The sequence below is a fragment of the Aulonocara stuartgranti genome, assembly GCF_965226115.1.
Source record: "Aulonocara stuartgranti genome assembly, chromosome: 23".
In the NCBI taxonomy this organism is placed as follows: domain Eukaryota; kingdom Metazoa; phylum Chordata; class Actinopteri; order Cichliformes; family Cichlidae; genus Aulonocara; species Aulonocara stuartgranti.
In genome coordinates, this window is record NC_138958.1 from 31,698,568 (window position 1) to 31,720,371 (window position 21,804).

Here is a 21,804-nt window from a genome sequence, read left to right on the forward strand (position 1 = left end):
TTACAGTGAGTATGTTCATACATTGATGTTAGAATTTGTGTTAAATCTGCAAACTTAGCCTTTTCTTCTTTTTTGCACACAAGGCATAACTTTTTTTCACTGAGGTGTCTGTTAGTGACTTTGCTTGGAAAACCCCTTCTTTTCTTCATTCTCATGTTTTACTTCACAATACTTGGCAGGTATCTTAGTAAAATGGAGTTTAAAAACAAAGGCAAACCTATAGTTTTAAGCTTCAGTTCCCACACAGAAAACATAGTATAGCTACTTAATCTAGCTACAAGGGCTGAAACTGCAAAAGGGCACTCAAATACATTTTTGGCCTTAATGTGTAGAGAAATGTAGCTGTTCAGAACAGCTATTTCCTTGTAATTAACTGGTTCTGTAAACACAGAACTGTGTCTTGGTTTAGTCTAATATCCACATCCACAGAGATGGCGTGTATCACTGGTGAACATCAGACTTTGTGAGGGAGGACATGTGGGGGGGAACCCCTTGGGTCTTTTCTGTGGTATGTTACAGCTGATGTCTGCAGTGACAATACAGCATGGTCTACTTCTAAGTTAAAACTCCTGGTCAGGGTGTATCTTCCTCCTGTTGAGGTTTTAAATCTGAGCTCAGCCCACTGTGACTGGTACAGTGACACACACACACACACACACACACACACACACACACACACACACACACACACACACACACACACACACACCAGTGTCTCCTACCGTAACCCACATTCACTGCCATCTCTGTTTCTGTTTCTACATCTGTAGCTTTCAATCAGTAATGCTGTGAAAGGACAATGGCAACTTGTTGTCCATGCACTGTGACAGATTTCCTTTTGTAACTTATCTCACAACCCGTGCAATAATAATACCCTTGACAACTCTACAGTAAAAGACTGCCATTAAGGTTGTGCGCTTATGCTGTAAATGACTACGACAAAAATGTGAAGAGCTGGATTAATTCAGTCATCTGTTCCTTCAGGTAAAGCCAAAGATCATTGAGCCTCTGGATTATGAGAATGTGCTCCTACAGAGGAAAACTGAGATCATCAGTGATGTTCTCAGAGACATGCTGCAGTTCCCCACAGACGACTTCCAGGTAAGAAAAGTGAGAGTTCTGAAAGCCATGCTGCACTACCTTTTAGGGAAATGTAGAGAATCCATAACTGTGAGCTGGTAAACCAAGTACAAAGAAGTATAGTAAGTATGTATAAACAAGTATGTGTCATACATTGGATTTTTACTGTATTGTGTACACTGTCTGTACAGCATCTACATCTGCTGCTTCCATTCAAAAGAGCTTCTTTAAGCTCTTTTAAGCTCTTTTGAATGTCATGTGATGTCATGTTGATGCATTCTTTAATGCATCAACATGACATCACAGTAGTGCTGAGATTGATGTTAGATTGGCCTGTTCCCACTTTTGGAACAAGTCATGCTCAAATAATTGCCACTTGTCAATCAGTCTCCTTGGCAATAAACCAAACTTTATTCTTTTCTTACTGCACAATAAATTTGACAAAAACACCAAACCAACAAAGAAGAGATGAAAACAAACACAACCATGGGGCACACTACTGTGCTGGACTCAAACCCACATATACTCTCCTGCTGGATTAATGTGGCTTAATCCATGGCTAAAATGAATCTCTAACAGAGACACCATTTCTTCCTATTTGAATAAATTTGGGTAAAATGTATAGTAATTAATTACATGAAAAAGACATTTTATGAGCAGTTTTGTACAGGCTCACTGTCTCATGTCAATGCCACATACAGTAAAAAAATATAAATTAATTAAAAATTCATAGCAACAATAGTATGTGGTGGGAAATCTACAGTCTACAACTCCCCTCTGGACTCTTTCGTAATCAGTAGATGATGGGTGGGTTTCATTACAAGGCCGTCTGCAGTGTATAGTGATTAGTGAATGTGTGTGTGTGTGTTTTCATGGTCTCGCCCAGTATGTCCATCTAACCTGCCATATGTTTTACATCACTGGGCCCATAGAGAAGGGAGGGAGCTAGCCAGACATGTGGGTGTAGCATGTGCACGTGCTGCACAGATTAACACATATGAGCACACGCCCACGTTCACATTTATCAGCCTGCTAAGAATGCTGGTCTGTATCTCTGCATGCACATACGAGCAGAATACGGTAATGCCTGTATTTTAAAAACAACAAAATTAAATGGGATTACGTGAAAATGGTACTTTCATGGGCAGTTTTGCAGATCTCCAACTGTCACCTTACTGGTACCTTCAGTTTCCAAAGAAGAAGGTTGACCTCAGGAGACTCTCTTCTTACCCTTTACCACTCTGGCCTCTGTGATCTCTATGCCCTATAAGTATTTAAATTTTGTCTGTCCTCCTGCATTAGTGCTGTGGGAACACACTCCTTTGGTCTGGTGGAAGTCATCAAAGCCCTGTTTTAATGACTGTGAAAGGAATGATGTTAACTGGCTGCCAGCAGTTCCTGCTCACAGTCAAAAATGTAAATTTAGCCACCTTTAAAGAGCAACTTGTCCTTTATGCTTGTCTATACATTATGGATGTTACAGCAGCAGATGGATATTTTGGGAACTATATTTATAATATTTCTCTGTATTAATATACTGTATTGTCTTTCCAAATCATATATAATCCATTAATAAATCCATAGAGAGAGAGTAGAGTCATAGAGGAAATGAAGCTGAACAGTTGAAATATCAGTCTGAATAATCTGAATTTTCCACATTATAAATATAAGAACTATATTGGACCTTTATGCAGGATTACACACAGGAAGATTCAAGTGAGCCCAGTTTATCTATTGGCATACCTTTGATGGCTGATGTGAACGTGAGCTGGTCAGACATGCTTGCTAATGGAGGAATGAAGAAACTAGGTCATTGTGCCACAGCTGCATACTCATCTTTGTGGTTTGAGCAGAAAAACAGAAGACTAAGTGGTAGCACAACCTCCAGTAGCTTGAAAGTCTTGCCAGTCTTTTTCTGGCCTGAGGTGCTTTTTGCTCCTTTGCTTTGGATTATCACTCGTCATCTGTGTCTGGATGTCTCACTCTAATAAGGCTGGCAAAGATGAATTAGGTTGGAGTAACGTTTGGCTGCCATAAATCCTCTGTAGCAGAGGATTTCTCTGAGTAATCATTATGATTCCTTTCACTTCATTATTAAAATGCATTTTTAATATTGTCCAAGTTTACCAAGCTACTTTCAGCTGCTCCCTTATTCACAAGGGGTCAGCATAATGGCTAGCTCAGCACATTTCATTTGGCACTCTTTTACACCGGATGCCCTTCCTGACACAGCCCCCCTGAGGGATTGGATGATCTGATATCCTCGTGTTGGTGTTGTTCCCAGACCATCATGAAAATGTTGTTCCAGGTTCAACATTGCAAGTGACCAATCACATTGTTGTGACGTTATTCCAAGCCATTCGTGCATTTATGAAATTCCAATGTTGCAAGGACAATATCAATTCTGCTTACTGTTTATTAAAGGGTTACGGTTAGGGTTAGGGTTAGGGTCAGGGTCTGTTGATCGGCGGACAGAGGCGGTTTCACGCAGCTTAAGTACAGTTTTTTGTTTTACGCCAGTTTTTCCCGAAGTCGCAAAACTATGACGTCACAAAATTCTGATTGGTCACTTGCAATGTTGATCCTGGAACAGCATTTAGTATGATGATCTGGGAACAACACCAACACAAGGATATCAGATCAACCTGAGGGATTTGTGTCTCCTCTGTGGATCAAACCGGGGATGCTCACTTGTTAGGGAAATGTGTAAACCAATACACAGTGGAGCCACAATGAAGTATAATACGATCATCCATATGAAATAAAAAAATCACAGAGGCATAGGAAGTAGCTGCCACTATGCTGTAGGGTAACTGAGCACAGCAGTGAACCTTCTTGGCTCTAAGGAGGCCAGAATGTTGCCTACCTTCTTTTGAAAAAGAGTACAAAGAGAAGCCCCCAATAGGGATCAATAGTTCAATAGTTCAAACAAGAGTAAAGTGAATTTTTGGTCTTATAAAAACCTAAACCTAGATATGCTGTGCCAACCTCATTTTCAGGCCTGCCTTCTGTGTCTCCCCTCAGATCTCCACCCTGCAGCGCCAGGGCCGGACTCTGTTTTCCACTGTGCCAGAGACTGCAGAGAAAGAAGCTCACTCACTGTTTGTCCAAGAGGTAAAACTAATACATATCTGGATGCAAGCCTGCTTTGTCCGTTATTTATCACTCAACCGCACCACCATGATTTCACCTTTCAGCCAAAAGTAGGCATCCAGATTGTGTATCTGGATTTCACTCTTTGAAGACTCATCAAAGGGGGCTTGTATTTTCAGATACAAATCCATGCAGGGACATACTCTGATTTGTTTGTGGCAGGTTGGCAACGAGAGAGCTAATTATATTTCAGTCAAATCTAAGTGAAAAAGACAAATGTTATCTGACCACTAGAAACAAGTCATACCATGTGTGCTGGAATTTTTTTCTGCTCCCCTTCAGATGAACTTCCATTCATGTTCCCCGCCCTTACATGCTTGCTAACAGTCCAGTAGATTGGCCACAGATGGAGCCTATAGTTCATTGGTGGTTCATGTAGTTTCAGAAGAGCTGTGTGTTGAGATTGGTTTGGGTGCAGCCTGATAGAGCCTGATAGGTGATATTCCCCCACAGCTGCAGCCAAGAGTGAAATCATAAGTACATCTGGAGCAGCTGTGCTCCTTACACATGGGATGTTTTGTTTCATAATTTGTTATTCTACATTTTAATGACCCCCTTTTCCCTCACATTTTGTGAACACAGAACTGATGAGCACACATTGAAATAATAAAGCTATGTTTAAACTGCTCTTTACCTCAAAAACATGTTCTTTTATGCTTTGTTATCTTGAATAGCTGTTTTTTTTATTGAATCATGTTCTTTTTCTGCATATTAACTATAAACTTGTATAACAGTGTTTTAATTAAAACATTCAAGTGCTCTGAAAGGATTCATTCTTTAAGTTTACTTTGAATGATTTGATTCTCTGCTAAAATTCTAGGTTTGCTCATTTGAAAAGAAACAAAATGTCGTTGAGTGAAATAAGTATTTAATTCCCCACAACCCAGCCACAGATTGGCTGTGGAACACGTGTGACTGATTGGTTGTAATCTGTGTTAAAGTATAAAGGAGGGATCTTCTTCCACCAAGGCAGATACCTCGCTGGGTTACTTTTAGGGGAATAGCTGTACTTTAAAAGTTTGTAATGCAGTAAACAGAGGTCAGATGTTATTTGGATGCAAACTATAATGTGATATTTAGAAATACCATATCTCAGTATTGTTTCATAAATGTAGCCAGAGGTAGGGGTGAATTAGTTTTGAGGATCCAAATGTAGGACTCATAGGCAGTCATAAATAAACTTTTAATGCTGATTAGCAATGGGTGTACAAAGTCCAGGAATAAAATGAGGACAAACCAGCAAGTCCAAGTTCGGAAATCATTGGAATAACAATATAAGTAATACTTTGCTACAAGAACACGTAGCAATACAGATGACCCAAGACAGGACAAAGGAAGATACACAAGAAGTGATGAGGGGAGAGGAACCAGGTGATTACTATACTGACTCCTTTTAATCATTGAATGGCCCAAAATCAAAGATATTCCATTTATAAATAGTAAAGTAAGACATTTAGTAAACTAGAGATAATATTTAGTTAGTAAATAACAGAAGAGTGAACAAAGCGTGCATCTGCTGACGCTCCTGCATCAACAGGGCCATCTATTCCCAATTAAAAATAATTTTTGTAATGTTGTTAAACATCTCCATACTTTTCCTAGATTATTTTTTTAATAAATCTAATTACACATCTGTATATGCTTTGTTAAAGAGACCCCTCACCACCTCTTTACTTCATGTACCTGCAGTGTATCACGACCTACAAGTCTGACTGGCACGTGGTCAACTACAAGTATGAGGAGTATGCTGGAGACTTCCGCCAGCTTCCGAAGTGAGTATGCCGGAAGGCTTCTGCTAACAGGTCCATCAGACTGCACGCTCTCAACAGTCTATCAATGCTGCATTCATGTAGCCAATGATAGTGTTACTGACTCTGTTTCAAACACTACAGTGAAATTAATAAAGACAGTATGTAAGTGTTGCTGGTAGAAGGGCACTCCACCACATCTGTTTTTATCATTCTCAGCAAGTCTTGTAAAAGCATGTTGCCTTTATAAGTCTGATTTGTCTTAAGCACACTGCTGTTAGAACAAATCATCTATATACAAATAGCAGATTAGCAAAATTTGTTTAGCTCATCACACTTTGTGTGTGTGTGCCACTTGTTTTGCACATATTCAACTCTGTATATTTTATATATTTTATTATTATTATTATTATTATTATTATTATTTTTACTATTTACTATTTAATTTGTAAAAATGTGTATACACACACACACACACACACACACACACACACACGTAGGAAAATATTTAGTATACACATCCAGAAATGAATACACTATTATATATTGTACATATATTTATTAGTTTCAGGTTGGCCATTCTTGTATTTTGCTCGTTTGTGTTGTTGTGTTTGCACATCTCTGTTGCTTGTGGGGCTCGCACACAAGAATTTCACTCGCATGTGCTGTGCCAGTGTGCCTGCACATGTGATGTGACAATAAAAGTGATTTGATTTGATTTGATTTGATTTGCATATATATTCTTACTGTACTGCTTGCCCTATGGTTCTAAAAGCCTCCACAACATATTGTAAATCTCACTGTGTTCAGTGGCACTGCCCTTTGTGTACAAGTCCCAAAGTGTGAACTGGTGCCTCCTGGTGGCACATTACATTATTCTGTAATAACAGAATTTCAGTTTGAAATTGAAGTTACATATTTATAAAAAAAAAAATCATTTATTTATATTTAAATAAAATGGGAAATACCTGCAACCGGTCGAGGTTGAATAAAATATTTAGGATATACATTTCTTTCTTGTATTTTGGTTAGAGTGAAGATTTAAGATTGGGTGGCCCTATGAGATTTGGGAATGGCTATTTCAATCAAACGCTGGATTCTCTTTTGGTGGTTCTAAGCTCCACAGTAAAAATAGAACACTTTCGATGTTTTCCTACCAAGGAAAAGTAGAACTATTCTTGGATAGCTGTTGCCCAATGGCATCATAACAAAAAGAAAATACCACAATGCATATGTGCCCTTGGATGAGCCTTTACTTCACAAAAGAAATGAGTATTACAGATGTATGTCATGGTTAAGACATTGCAGAGTAACAGCAAGCTGGTTTTGGCACTGTTTATAGTTCTAGTTCCCCAGAGCCACTGGTGTTTGAGCTAGAGTAGAGAAACAGCTGCCGATTTCATCAACATCTTGCTAGAAGAATTACCTTACAAGATGTGGCTGAAGTGGTAGTGAGGTTATCAATGTGCTGTGGGGATAAAGGTTAGTATAGTTCATTAAAACTAAACTAAAGAGTTAAACATTCATTGAGTGTTTAACTTCAAACTTAATAGTCTCAGAGTTGTAAAGTAAAGTAAAGTGTAAAGTGTGCGTGTTAGTCCCCATAGGGAAATAGTTCCTCTGCATTTAACCCATTCACCCAGTGAAGCAGTGGGCAGCCACCAGTGCAGCGCCCGGGGAGCAGTGTGTAGGGACGGCACCTTGCTCAGGGGTACCTCAGGGTAGCCGTTCAGTGGAGTCGAACCCCCGACCTTCCGATCATGGGGCCACCACTCTACCTACTGAGCTATCCCTGCCCTTGATTAATGAAAACATTCTTGGCAAATGCTTTCGCTTTCGTCCGTCTTGCGCCGGTCCAAGAATTTGCCCCAAACATATGTAAGAGTTCTTACATATGTTTGTGAGATGGTTTAACATGAAATTGAATTAAGTGAGCCAAGGCTGAATTATCTTTTCCCAAACTTTTCAGTAAGGTATTGAGACCTGAAAAACTGGTGGCTCATGTGTTTGAGGTGGATGAAGATGTGGAAAAAGATGAGGTAAGATGACTAATTCCAGACTCGTCTTCAGCTGCTTGTTCCCATAGTTTCTTTGTGATCCACTTCTGCTCCTGTAAGATACAGAGCTTATAAGTGTGACTTTGCATTCTTCCTTTAGGACTGACCAAACGCTCTTCAAAGAAACTCAAATACAAGGAAGTGTAACAGAGCGCACTTAGCTTTTAATTTATTACTAAACATTGTATTTGTTTAGTTTCAGTACTCTTTTACAAGCTAAATGTCTTTACTGCTCTAGATCCACACTGTTTGTAGCATTCAAAGGCACATCTCTTCCCAATAATTATGACACTTTAACAACGATTTCAACTTTGGACCTTAATAGGCGCACAACAGCACTGTTTATCTTAATGTGTGTACAGGTTCTTACTATACTGGTGGGGACCAACAGCCCTTGTGGGGACTAAAATTCAGGTCCCCACGGGGTTGAAGGCATCAGTCCAAAAACAAAACATCCACAAAAACACTGGAGCACAGGGAGAAGTTCATAAACAGTTCAGGAGGCCGACCCGGAGGACGAGCAGTTCAGGGGGCTGACCGCACAGCAGAGCCGTCAGCGGACACAAGGTGCTGAAGCAATTCCTCTGACCCTTCAGCGATGGCGGACGGCTGAAGCGGCTCCTCGGGCCCTCTAGCGATGACGGACGGCCGAACGGGCCCCTCGGACCCTCCTGCGGAGACAGACTGTCCAACGGGCCCCTCGGACCCTCCTGCGGAGACGGACTGCCCGACGGGCGCCTTGGACCCTCCTGCAGAGATAGACTGCTGAACGGGCGCCTCGGACCCTCAGCGGTGGCCAACACAGAACCAACAGGTGCAGAGACTGATCAGAACCAGCAGGCACAGCTGCTGAGCAGGTGACACTGGAGACTGAGCTAGCGGCTGCTGCTGAGCCGGGCAGAACATCCTCCGGTGGGCCGGGCAGCGAAGCAGTTGTGGCTGGGTGAAGGTGTAGCGTATTGATGATGAAATTCCGTACGAGCGGGTGAAGCGCATCCAGTAGTCAGGGGATCCTGGAAATGAATCGCTGTAGCCTTGTTTCCACAGCGTGATGAAACTCCTTTCCCTCATGATTGAGCCACAGTTGAAAGAGTTTCTCCACGGAGTAAATAATGTCACGGCAAAGGTCTTCTGGTTGAATGCCGCTGGGTCCATGTTGGCTGGTTTGTGCTGTCACGGCTAGCAGGGCAAGCCGTGTGAGTTTTAATAGAGGACCCAAGATGCAGGCAGCTTCAGATGCGAGTGAGCTTTATTAATAAGGATGGACACACAAACCAGAATGTAGCAGGCACAAAACAAAACCTAAGAGCACTTAAACTGGGAAAACTAACCTGAACCCAGAACAAAGACACCTGGAGACTCGGGAAAGCAACACAGACAAACCAGCAACAGGCAGCAGAACACACAGGGCTTAAATACTCTCAGGAGTTATCATGGGATAGAAGACAGGAGGGGAACACACCTGGGAGAAATCACGGCTAGACACAGATGTAAAGCTGAGAACACTCACATGAGACAGAGACCTTCAGAATAAAACAGGAAACTGACAGACACAGAACCAGACAAGACACTGAACTTAACAGACAGATTCACGAGCAGACACTGTGACACCATGGATAGACAGAGGGAACACAGAGAAGTGGGAGCAGGTAGGCACAGAACAGAAACCTAGCAAATGGCAAACCTTAACAAAAGACATAACCAGAATAAACAAGAACATAGAATAATATAAGGAAACACAAAACACTGAGTCATCAGACTCAGGACCATGACAAAATGTGGTTTTAGTGTCAGGGTTACGATTGGGTTATGGTAAGGATTAGGGTAAGGGTTAGAGTTAGGCATACATTTTTGATGGTTATGTCAATGAGATATCCCCACAAGGATAGCAACACCAGACAATTTTTTTATTTTCCCCTTAATCTCCTCCTCCAGGACACAGCCTCTCTGAGATCTCAGAAAGGAGGAGTGTCTAAGCATGGCTGGCTTTTTAAAGGCAACGTCAACGGTGCAATCACTGTTACAATGCGGGTGAGTACAGCAGACTGAAAATGACAGAAATTTACATTTTCTTTGTTTATATATACAGTCCGGATTAGAAGTTTAAGACCACTTGAAAAATGACAAAAATTTATATTTTGAATGGTTGGATATAGTAGAGCTTCAACGTGCAACAAGAAGAAATGGAAGTGAGACAAAACATTTTTGAGCATGCAATTTATTGAAAACCAGGTTGAGGTGGGACGCAGTAAAACGGTCATTTGGAATTTCTTAAATGATTCTGAGGGTTAAGGAACAAAAACGTCAAGTGGAAGATCAAAAAACATTTTGTCTTAAGATCCAGCCATGATGTTTTTGTATATAAAAAAATCACATTTTATATATATCAAAGCACTTTAAATTGTAAGGAAGACCCTACAAAATACAAATATAACAGAGAAAACCCCAACAATCATATGAGCCCCTCTGAGCAAGCGCTTTGGCGACAGTGGGAAGCAAAAACTCCCTTTTAACAGGAAGAAACGTCCAGCAGGCTCAGCAAGGGACAGCTATCTGCAGCGACCAGTTGGGGTCCGGGGGGGCAAGACAGGACAAAGACATGTTGTGGAAGAGAGCCAGAGATGAATAATAAGTGATGATCCAATACAGAGAGGTGTATAGTCACGCAGTGCGTGAGAAAAGCGACTGAAGAAAAAAATACTCAGTGCATAATGACGGTTCAGTAACCCTACCGAACTACTTTTCCCTGCATCCTTTTTTCCCCTGTGAACATATGGAACTCAGATTAGTCTTTGTGTGTGATAGCTCAAAACTTTGCTTACTTTTTCAGTTTACCCACAAGCTTTCCCATGCTCTCTCTCCGTTCTTTAGTATTTTTTAGAGAAAATTAGTCCATTAGGAATGTTAACATTCTTTATTGTCATCATAGTCCTTCAAGAGGAGGTACTTCCATCTGGCTCAGCTGGGGGATGGGTCTTACAACCTCAACTTCTACAAGGATGAGAACACCTCCAAAGATCCCAAAGGAACCATCTTCCTTGACTCATGCATGGGAGTTGTTCAGGTAATGGTGAGCTGTGGTGGTGGTAGTGATGGTGGTTAAACTGAATGCAGCAAAAGGAAAGTTAGCATTCTGTTAGCTGTCCACTGGAAACAAAAAGATTAAAACCACTTTTACAGAAGCTGTGTTTGTGTTTCTTCTCTTTTAGAACAGTAAAGTGCGTCGATTTGCCTTTGAGTTGAAGATGCAGGATAAGAGCACATTTCTGCTGGCTGCAGACAGTGAAGCAGAGATGGAGGAGTGGATCACTACCCTCAACAAGATTCTCCACAGCAGCTTTGAACAGGCCATGCAGGAGAAAAAAAATGGCGATCTGAATGATGGTATGTATTTTTTAACACTTTGTCTGAATTATTTATATGTTTTATTGTCTGCCTGCCTTGTGTTTGTAATTGCATTTGTTTTCATCTGATTATATTTTTTGAAGCTTGCTGCACCTGTGGGATTCTTCGATTTGCTGAAATGTACTTCTTTAACTTTATAACCCATGTTTTTACTTCCTTTCAGTTATCCTTCTGAATACAAGAGACCAATGCATTACTATGTTTTATGCAGCAGCCACAGCTAACAGACCTTATGTTGATCTCTCCAGCAGATGAGGAACATGGAAAAACAGAACTTTCCACTGGAGATTTTCAAGAAACCTTTCAGGTATCTTGTTAGTCCATCAGAAATAATATTAATGGTTGGCATGTACAGTACCAGTCCTCATACTGTGGATGTATACTGAATTTTTGATGTTTGAGAGATCACTTGGAGCCTGTCTGTATTGTAACTATGGCCTGACCATTAGGCCAGCTGTTTCAAGGATCCAGGCCTCCACATTTTCCTCTTTGTGCTTACCAAGGAAACATCCAATATAATGTGCTAGATCTCTAAAAATGGGATTTAGTAGTCTGGGATCACACTTGAGACTCTAGCACTTGTGACACTATAGCATATGCTATGAGCTCCTCTTTATGGGTGCCGGTGCTGCCTGCCCTTTTGTTGAGTCACGGTGGGGGCCCTGGGCATTGATGGAGATCTTCCTGAATGTTTGGGGATCGGTACGCAGGTGTTTACTGCTTTTTGATCTTCGCTGTTGGTTGTAGCCACTTGGTGTTTCTGGGCTGACTTTAATCTCAGAATTCTGAGATCTGTGGGGATTTCTTTGCCTTAGTTTTATGTGAACAACAACATAGTGGGAGCTACCCAGACCTCATTGTGATTCCCGATTCAGATGGAGATAGAGCTCTTCTCCGATACCCTGAAACACAACTTCAAATAAATCCTAATGGTTTGCTAACACAGAAGGCAAAGCAGTTTTACATTAAGTAATGTCTTAGCATTGCCTTTACAGGTTTTTGCATTGCCCCTAATTTAAAAGCACTGTGTTGTTAGGTACTGTATATGCTGTATAAAATGTATTTAGCCAATGTCAGTTAAATTAAAAATCTTTTGGAAGGATAAATGATCAGAATCGGAATACTTTAATAATCACTAAGGAATTAGGTATGATATTCGTTACGATGATAGTTTTCAATTCAATTCAATTCAATTTTATTTATATAGCGCCAAATCACAACATAAGTCGCCTCAAGGCACTTCATAGATACAGAGAAAAACCCAACAATCATATGACCCCCTATGAGCAAGCACTTTGGCAACAGTGGGAAGGAAAAACTCCCTTTTAACAGGAAGAAACCTCCGGCAGAACCAGGCTCAGGGAGGGGCGGCCATCTGCTGCGACCGGTTGGGGTTTCAAAAGACGATATAATGGGGAAGTAGATGCAGAACATTGCTACACTGTGCATTTAGTGATATTTCACTAAGAGTCTGCAATATTGGTGAGAAAACCACAACAACCCTCTATGAGAAAGCACTTGGTAATAGTAAGAAGGAAGATCCAAAACTGGACCCAAGGCAAGCTTGGGAGTGAAGCAAAAGAGAAAAGACATACAGTATCAAGAGAATACTCAACTGATGCCACAGCTTCAAGATCTCCAGATGTCTAAAATGGACAACATAATTTGTTTGTTACTACTTTATAATTGGAAATGCATTCTTATTTTGCTTTGTTTTTCACAGACTGCCAGAGATATTGAATCTAAGATGAGAAGTGAAGCTCGCCTCAAGCTGTTCACTCTGGACCCTGACACTCAGGTATTGTCTGATTTCTCAGTAGCATCGCTGTGACTGATATTTTTGTTGTGGCAGCAGATAATTTAAGCCTTCTGACAGCAACTCTTATTTCCACAGAAACTAGACTTTTCTGCCATTGAGCCTAATGTGCAACAGTTTGAAGAGAAGTTTGGGAAAAGAGTCCTGGTCAGCTGTCATGACCTGTTGTTTAACCTGCAGGGCTGTGTTGCTGAGAATGATGAAAGGCCAACAACTAATGTATGTATCAGTGAAAACCCAGCAGTCAAATGCAGCTGCTGGATGTGTCTGTATTTGCACACAAACTTTCAGCTTAACAGACAAATATCCTTTGGCAAATGATGGTGAGGTTTAAATCACTTAAGAAGATCACAGACAATTCAGATGACCCACTTGGCTGGCCCCCATCAAAACCCCGCAGTGTTCTCTACCATGGAAACCAGCTTTGGCCTCCTACCATGCATTAGCACCAGTCTGAGGCTGGTTTCCTGTCGTCACTCCAAGGTCTCTGTCTCTGACTCTAACACTCAACGCTCAGCTGGGACAATACAGCCATTAGCTCTTGAGCTGCTCTGAATGCATGCACACACACACAAATGGTGTTGTGTAATGGAAAAGCTTGGTGGAAAGAGTGAAAGGGAAGATAAATTACCTCAATGGTACATTTAGTCTTAATGGAAAATCAGAAGTGCATTAGGAGAATGACTATCCCTTAACCCTGGAGAACCCATGGGGTCAGATCCGACCCCATTGGTTTACTAGGGAAACCATGGGTTCAAATTTGACCCCATGGGTTCTCCAGGGTTAAATTGCAGCTTTCTTTTTACTTTTTTCTTACACTGCATCTCTGTCTCAAAACATTTTCCCTCCTGTCCTCTATCGTCAAAGGTGGAGCCGTTCTATGTGATCCTGTCCCTCTTTGACGTCCAGAACAACAGAAAGATCTCGGCCAACTTCCATGTGGATCTCAACCACCCTTTGGTTCGACAGATGACATCCAGTCATGGTAGTGGATCCAACCAGCAAATCAGTGGCAGCAGTAATGATAGTGTTTTGGAACACAGGTTAGCTAGTGGGCTCCCAGAGGGGGCTGTCCGGTATCCCAAACAGGGTATATTCTCAGTCACCTGCCCCCATCCAGAAATCTTCCTAGTGGCCAGGATTGAGAAGGTCCTACAGGGAGGGATCGCCCATTGCACTGAACCCTACATGAAGAGCTCTGACTCTGCTAAGGTACATTTATATGAAGATGAGGATATGAAGTGTATTTTTCTTGTCTTATGCTGGTAATTGCCAAAATAAATCCCCTGTTTTCTTGTGTAGATGGCTCAAAAGGTGCTAAAGAATGCCAAGACAGCTTGCGGCCGACTGGGCCAGTACAGGATGCCATTTGGCTGGGCTGCAAGGTATAAAGCCACCTTATACTTAAACCATCAATTTACCTATTCAATTCAGTGTTAGATGATAGTCTTGATCTCAGGTTGCAGAAGCCGTCGCTCAGTGAGATGCTGGTGTATATAATACCATCAAAGACAGTCCCTGGTGCTGATCTAAATGTGTGATGAGAGAGGGCTTATAACAAACAACTGCTCACCTCTCGTGCTATGCCTTCATGGGTTGGAAATAGGAGACGATAAGTAGTCTGGTTTCTTTAAAAAATGTAATCCAGCTATGAGTTTATACATATTTTATGTACAATATTAATGGTAGGTGGAGGGTTGTTTTGTTTTTGCTTTGAGGATTTGTGGATTTTGTTAACTTTGGCTTGACTTGCTAGTATAACGCTGTTCCTGTTTCTAATGTTGTTGTAGTTGAGGAAAATAGGGAGTTATAGTTGAAATACAGCAACCAAACCAGGTGAAAAGTGTGACTAAAGGAAAGACTTTCTATAGGAACACACGTTATTAAACCAGTATTGTGGAACTTAGATGTGCTCATCAGTAATTTCACTTATTTTTATTTTTTGGGTGTGTCTATCTCCCCAGGCCTGTGTTTAAAGATGCATCAGGCACTTTAGACAAAAGTGCACGATTCTCAGCTCTTTACAGACAGGACAGCAGCAAGCTGTCAGATGAGGACATGTTCAAACTGCTTACCGACTTCAGAAAGTACGTTCTTTCTCTTATCTAGTCACTTGTTTCTCTGTAACATGTTTTGATACAGTTTTGCAAAAAATTATTTGTTTCTTTGTTCCCAACAGACCAGAGAAAATGGCTAAGCTCCCTGTGCTCTTAGGGAACTTGGATGTAACAGTTGACAGTGTGCCCCCAGATCTAACCAGTAAAATCTTCAAATTTATAACATAACTTCTGAGTATCTATTTACAGTTATCAAATTGTATCCACAAGGATTCTGACTATCATTCCTTCCTGTAGATTGTGTCACTGCCTCCTACATCCCTGTGGGGAACTTTGAAGGAAACGGGCAAAGCAGTGCTCTTCTGGAAGTGGAGGAGTTTGTGCCTTGTATTGCTAAGTGTTCCCAACCATTCACCATCTATAAAAACCACCTTTATGTCTATCCAAAACACCTCAAGTACGATGGGCAGAAATGCTTTGCTAAGGTACTCACAACAAGGCTGCATCAAAATAACTAATAATACAAGATACCTTTGATTTTGAGCTGTTGGTCGATGCATGACCCTCACAAACACTGCTTCATCTTTTAAAGAGAAACTTCTAAGACAAATCATTTTAGGAAATAAATGGTTTTGTTTGGCAGATATTCTGTTTAGCCTATGAAACTAACTGGGATCTCTTTCAAGCTCTTCCAGTCAAGCTGCAGAGCTGGATAGTTATCATAATGCACAGCAGCTGCTTCTGATTAGTGCATCAATACAAGATTGTTACATTTACTTTCACTAAGTCAGCTCCAAACAGGAAACCGACCGATCTTATTTCCCTTGCGCCTTCTTACTCTCTTTCAATTTATTGTGAGCTCTCAGATCTTTACAGATTTCTCCCTCCTTTTATTGTAACAAGCGGGTAAGTCTATTTCACAGTCTGAAATAGACTCAGAGAGGCAAAGTAGGAAAAGTATTTGCTGGTAAATTGCTTCTATGTGACCTGGGATATCGTGGAAATGTGTCTTACTTTTCTCTTATGTTCTATCTGTTTCTTCCCTCTTCAGGCAAGAAATATTGCTGTTTGCATTGAATTTAAGGATTCTGATGAGGATGAAGCCCAGCCGCTGAAGGTGCATTTATATGCTATATAGCATACTTCCAAGGCAGAACATAAAACTACGAGATGTAATAGAGGCATATACTTAGGTCACTTTATTTAGACACCCGGCAAGCTCTAAACAAGAAGACAAAAGACATCAACACTCAAGGGTTCACGGGTGCACTTTAGACTAATTGATGTCCTCTCCAAGAGAGGGTACTTTTCCTAAAATAGATATTAGCTAATTACAATGCACAAGCCTTGCACAGATATTATCACATTTGGCTATTTAAACAATTACTAAGCAGATCTCAAAATGTTCTCTTGCAACACTTATGTAATAATCATCATTATCATCATCTTAATCATAATAATTAATAATAGTATGGCTTTGAAGCCTTTATTCTTTGACTTGGTGTTGAATGTTAGGTCTTAACTTAAATCTGCTTTGTATTGACTACAGACTAGTTTGTTTTGACTTGGGTTTCTTTGCCTTGACTTAGAATTAATCTTAGGGCTTTGCAATCTTGACTTTGGATTGTTCATCTTGACAGCTCAAACTAGCTGATAAACCAACGACCACAACATATTAAACCACACGATGAGCATGACAAGATATCCGCCTGTCCTCACATGATTTCTTGCTCCTACTTTTTGAATCTACTGCAGTGCATCTATGGCTGTCCTGGAGGGCCTCTATTTACTAAGCAGGCATATGCAGCAGTCCTCCACCATCAGCAGAACCCTGAGTTTTATGACGAGGTATTTCTCTGCTCATGTTATTCACAATCAGAGTTTAATAGATACAATGGCTTAATAGGGCTGCATGTCATATCAAGAGGGTCCTGAGTTTGCCTCCACCATCAGAGTGGAATTTGGTTCCTGGGTACTCCGGCTTCCTTCTACAGTCCAAAGACATGCAATTAGTAGGGTTTGGTGAATTGGTGATACTGTTGCCCATAGGTGTGGATGTGAGTGTGAATGATTGTCTGTCTGTATCTGTTGTCCTGTGACAAACTGGTGACCTACCCTGTGGTAGCTGGGATAGAGTTCAGTCCCTCCCACGACCCTGATATGGATAAGTGGAAGAGAGTAAATGGATGGATTAAAAATAGCTACAAACTACCAGCAGAGAGTCAGATATGTTGCACGATTAAGCAATTTTTTTTTCAAACCTTTTTGTTTTTGAAATAACAAAATACTTCTCATTGCCTCTCATGTTGCTTGAGCAAATTTGAACTCTACAACTGCAAAGCTTCTTCGGTATTAGCAAACTATGTTGTTGTGCTCTCTCTAGATAAAGATAGAGCTGCCTACTCAACTGCATGAGAAGCATCACCTTCTCTTCACCTTCTATCATGTGAGCTGTGACAGCAACAGCAAGAAGAAAGACGTGGTGGAAACTCCAGGTGGGCCATCAGTTTAAGTCACATCAACCCTCAGTGAATATGAAGCTGTTTGTGTGTGTAGCAGTTTGATTCAGATACACAGTGATTTAATATTCAAATCTTAATTCTTATGCTGCCTCTATTCCAGTACTGGTGCTATGTTAATGGTGCTGGGTTTTTTTTTAACCCTCAGTTGGCCAAGTATGGCTGCCTCTACTAAAGGATGGCAGAGTTATCACGAATGAACAACAACTTCCTGTGGCTGCCAATCTACCTGCTGGGTACCTCAGCTCCCAGGATGGTGTGAACAAGGTAAAAGACAACAACAACAAAAATGAACTTTTATTTTTTTGTAGGTAGTATGGTGTAGACTATAGATAGGTAGTGGACTAGCCTGCCACATAATTCTTTCATAATTCTTTGATTCAGCACTCTGTAGGTTGACAAGTCTCATTTCCATCAAACAGCGTGGCATCCTATCATCCTTTCATTTCTGGTGTCTTGTTTAATTTTATATATTTTGTTTGTATTTTCCTAAAGCTAATTTTAGTATCAACCAAGACAACCAAGACAGATCTGTTAAACATATCCTTATTTGACAACTAAGTGTTATTTACCTCTAGCAAGGTAAGGCCGTAAATCAAGCAGCATATGTAGACAGGAATTAACCTGCTGGGAAATGGTGAAAGGACAATGTGGGAAACCCAGGCTTCTATTCAGAATAATAAAGTGATGAATTTAGCAAGTTGAAACCCAAACATCTGCAATCAGAGGTTATACAGTAGCTATCCATCTTGCTTGAGATAGATATTGATGTAGATTGATATATGTATTGATATATGATATATGTATATTGATAGCATGGGTACTTGCCATGGAGGAACAATAATAATTAAGGCTTATTGTCAATTAATCTGTGATAAACGTTATTATATTATAAATCAGTATATGCAAAAAGAACATCACTGTGTTTATTTGTTGTACTGCAGTTTATACTTAATATCTAGTGCAGTTAATAGTTGTGTACTTGTTGCAGCACTCTGGGTTGGAGATCAAATGGGTGGATGGAGGAAAACCCCTTTTCAAAGTCTCAACTCATCTTGTATCCACAGTTAACACTCAGGTGTGTACACAAATAGCACATATATCCATGCAGTTAATGTTAGCTGCCTACTCACAACGGTTTTATAGAATAAAAAAAATCTAAACATCGATATGACATGTTTCTATTAGGATCAGCACTTGCATAACTTCTTTCACCACTGCGAAAGCATGGAGATGTCAGAACAAGCTTCGGAGGGAGAGCTTGTTAAATACCTGAAGGTATTCAGAGCTCCATTTACTTCTAATACCCTGAGGAAAATGGAACACACACTGTTGAACAATCTTTTCATCTAGCATTTAAGGGATCATGACAGGAAGAGTCCACAGTTATTGACTTTTTTCTTCTTACTTCCCTCTTAAAGAGTCTCCATGCAATGGAAGGTCACATGATGGTAAACTTTCTGCCCACCATTCTCAACCAGCTATTCTGTGTCCTGACCAGAACCACACATGAGGATGTGGCTGTAAATGTGACCAGGCAAGACACACACACACACACACACACACACACACACACACAAATACATAGAACGTCTGCCTTTCAGCGCCACTTTTGAACTGTGTTTTGTTTTTATTTCATTATCTTTGTAGGGTGATGGTTCATGTGGTAGCACAGTGCCATGAAGAGGGACTTGAGCATTACCTGAGATCGTATGTCAAGGTGCTTATTGTCTTATGAATTTTATCACAATGATGATATTCACTGTTTCAGAGTCTGACACTCCCCGCCCCCTTCTCTGCACCCAGTTTGTGTTGAAGCCAGAACCCTATTCTTTCACCAATGTAAAAACTGTTCATGAGGAGCTGGCAAAAGCCATGACAGCCATTCTCAAACCATCAACAGACTTTCTGACTAGCAACAAGCTTCTAAAGGTAATTCATCTGTCAAAAGGCAATCAGCAGAAGCTAATTAAAGGAGACTTATAAAGAAAAATAAAATAATATTTTTAAACTAATCCACAAATCTTTGTAAAATGATTATTTTTTTCAATTTACCTGTAAAAAAATAAATTAAAATTAAATTAAACAACATAAATAGGTAATACATGATAGTAGATCTACAAACATTATATTCTGTTGCTATGAGTTCTCCAAAATTTACATCTGTTACTGAAATTTGAGAAAATAAATGAATAAATTCTTGTTGACATATTTATGATGTCATTTTCTAGTTCCATGCAACATTCACTTTCAAAATAATTCACATTTTGTACATTCATCGTATTTCTTTCTTTCACTGACACTGTGTTCTGGGTTGCAGCACTCCTGGTACTTCTTTGAAGGTCTGGTGAAATCCATGGCTCATTATCTGATAGAGCACGGGAAGGTTAAGGTAGATCTGTTGTTAAAACCTTTTGTCCTTAAGCCATTTTCTTACAAACGTGACTCCTCCAAATCTTTTTCTTCCTATGTCCAGGTCTCCAGGAACCAGCGCTTTTCTGCATCCTACTACCATGCAGTAGAGACTCTTGTCAATATGCTCATGCCACACATCACCCAGAAATATAAGGACAATCTCGATGCAGCTCGCAATGCCAACCACAGCCTGGCAATTTTCATTAAGGTTGCCACCAGCTGATTATTTTAGTTTATATATTATATTTATGTAGAACTATATCTCAAATTTTCTTTGTTTTGAGGTTAAACATTAAAACATTTTTACTACTTATTGTTTACTACTTATTGTTTATAAAAGACTGAAATGATAAGTTAATTCAACTTCAGAAAACTAAGTGGACTTTTTTTTTTATGAATCTTCGCTCATTATATTTGTTCCCTTTTCCACACAGCGCTGCTTCACCTTCATGAACAGAGGCTTTGTATTTAAGCAGATCAACAACTACTTGAACTGCTTTGTTCCTGGAGACCCCAAGGTTAGCAGGCATAATGTCTCTAAAGATTTGATACAGGTTGTTGAAGTTAATATAAAACCCTAAAATGTACATTCTCTTATGGTTCTTATAGACCTTATATGAATTCAAGTTTGAGTTCCTGCGGGAGGTCTGCAACCACGAGCACTATGTACCTTTAAATCTGCCCATGCCTTTTTGGAAAGGGAGAATACAGAGGTTCCAGGGTAAGAAAAAACCCACAATTTGCACTGACTTCATCTGTACATTGCATCTTTTTTTGCTCTTGCCTTGTCCTGCTAATAAATGCCTGCTACAGATCTCCAGCTGGACTACTTGCTGACTGATGACTTCTGTCGAAACCACTTCCTGGTGGGACTGCTGCTCAGGGAGGTGAGTAGTGCACTTCAGGAGTCCAGAGAGATTCGTCAGATTGCCATCCAGGTGCTCAAGGGACTGATGATCAAACACACGTTTGATGACCGCTATGCTTCCAAAGTAAGTTCTGCAGCTCTTGGCCATTATCCTTCTCTTTGGCCATCTGCTGCATTTCCATAAAAGTACATGTTAGATGTAGTTTAACCAGTGACACAATAATTTTTCAATTTGACAGCTTTAAATAATTTAACTCAAGGTTTGTTGTTGCAGAGCCAGCAGGCCAGACTTGCCACTCTCTACCTCCCTCTGTTTGGCCTGCTTCAGGAAAATGTTTATAGGCTTGACATCAAAGAGTCGTTGCCTCTCGACAATCGTAATGTAAATGTAAGCCTGACACCTAGTGGTTGTAAACTGAATGGTAGCTTGCATCTGTAATGCATGCCTCAGTTCTGCAGTTTCTCTCTTTATTGTTTTTAAGTGAGAACTAGAGCACTTCACAATAGTAATTTTAGTTTCTGTCCCAGAACCCACGAGAGGACTCTCCGGTACAGACCTCTATGGTGACTCCTCAGAAACCTGGCAGCTGCATAGAGAATGCTCTCCACAAAGATGTGTTTGGGGTCATCTCTGGAACAGGTGTTTCCCTTCTTATAAGGACATTACTGAGTAATAAAAATGTGTC

The 21,804-nt window shown here is 40.4% G+C and overlaps 1 protein-coding gene across 5 annotated transcripts in view; it reads left to right on the forward strand.

Moving 5' to 3' along the window:
* LOC309700148 (dedicator of cytokinesis protein 9-like) overlaps positions 1-21,804 on the forward strand; it is a 67,509-nt gene that overhangs the window by 24,660 nt on the left and 21,045 nt on the right. For 4 of the 5 annotated variants that reach the window (XM_082523580.1, XM_082523581.1, XM_082523579.1 and 1 more), the window contains exons 2-32: positions 985-1,101; positions 4,105-4,194; positions 5,923-6,005; positions 7,951-8,020; positions 9,974-10,069; positions 10,968-11,102; positions 11,248-11,422; positions 11,692-11,750; positions 13,167-13,241; positions 13,338-13,478; positions 14,127-14,471; positions 14,562-14,644; positions 15,224-15,346; positions 15,439-15,518; positions 15,614-15,801; positions 16,368-16,433; positions 17,072-17,164; positions 17,700-17,811; positions 17,984-18,102; positions 18,827-18,913; positions 19,024-19,113; positions 19,257-19,372; positions 19,486-19,555; positions 19,642-19,767; positions 20,156-20,227; positions 20,312-20,458; positions 20,685-20,768; positions 20,860-20,971; positions 21,064-21,242; positions 21,393-21,506; positions 21,647-21,758. In XM_082523580.1, the coding sequence (XP_082379706.1) occupies positions 985-1,101; positions 4,105-4,194; positions 5,923-6,005; positions 7,951-8,020; positions 9,974-10,069; positions 10,968-11,102; positions 11,248-11,422; positions 11,692-11,750; positions 13,167-13,241; positions 13,338-13,478; positions 14,127-14,471; positions 14,562-14,644; positions 15,224-15,346; positions 15,439-15,518; positions 15,614-15,801; positions 16,368-16,433; positions 17,072-17,164; positions 17,700-17,811; positions 17,984-18,102; positions 18,827-18,913; positions 19,024-19,113; positions 19,257-19,372; positions 19,486-19,555; positions 19,642-19,767; positions 20,156-20,227; positions 20,312-20,458; positions 20,685-20,768; positions 20,860-20,971; positions 21,064-21,242; positions 21,393-21,506; positions 21,647-21,758 (3,559 nt within the window). The remainder of the gene's footprint in view (positions 1-984; positions 1,102-4,104; positions 4,195-5,922; positions 6,006-7,950; positions 8,021-9,973; positions 10,070-10,967; positions 11,103-11,247; positions 11,423-11,691; positions 11,751-13,166; positions 13,242-13,337; positions 13,479-14,126; positions 14,472-14,561; positions 14,645-15,223; positions 15,347-15,438; positions 15,519-15,613; positions 15,802-16,367; positions 16,434-17,071; positions 17,165-17,699; positions 17,812-17,983; positions 18,103-18,826; positions 18,914-19,023; positions 19,114-19,256; positions 19,373-19,485; positions 19,556-19,641; positions 19,768-20,155; positions 20,228-20,311; positions 20,459-20,684; positions 20,769-20,859; positions 20,972-21,063; positions 21,243-21,392; positions 21,507-21,646; positions 21,759-21,804) is intronic. The other variant, XM_082523582.1, reaches the window with a different exon arrangement.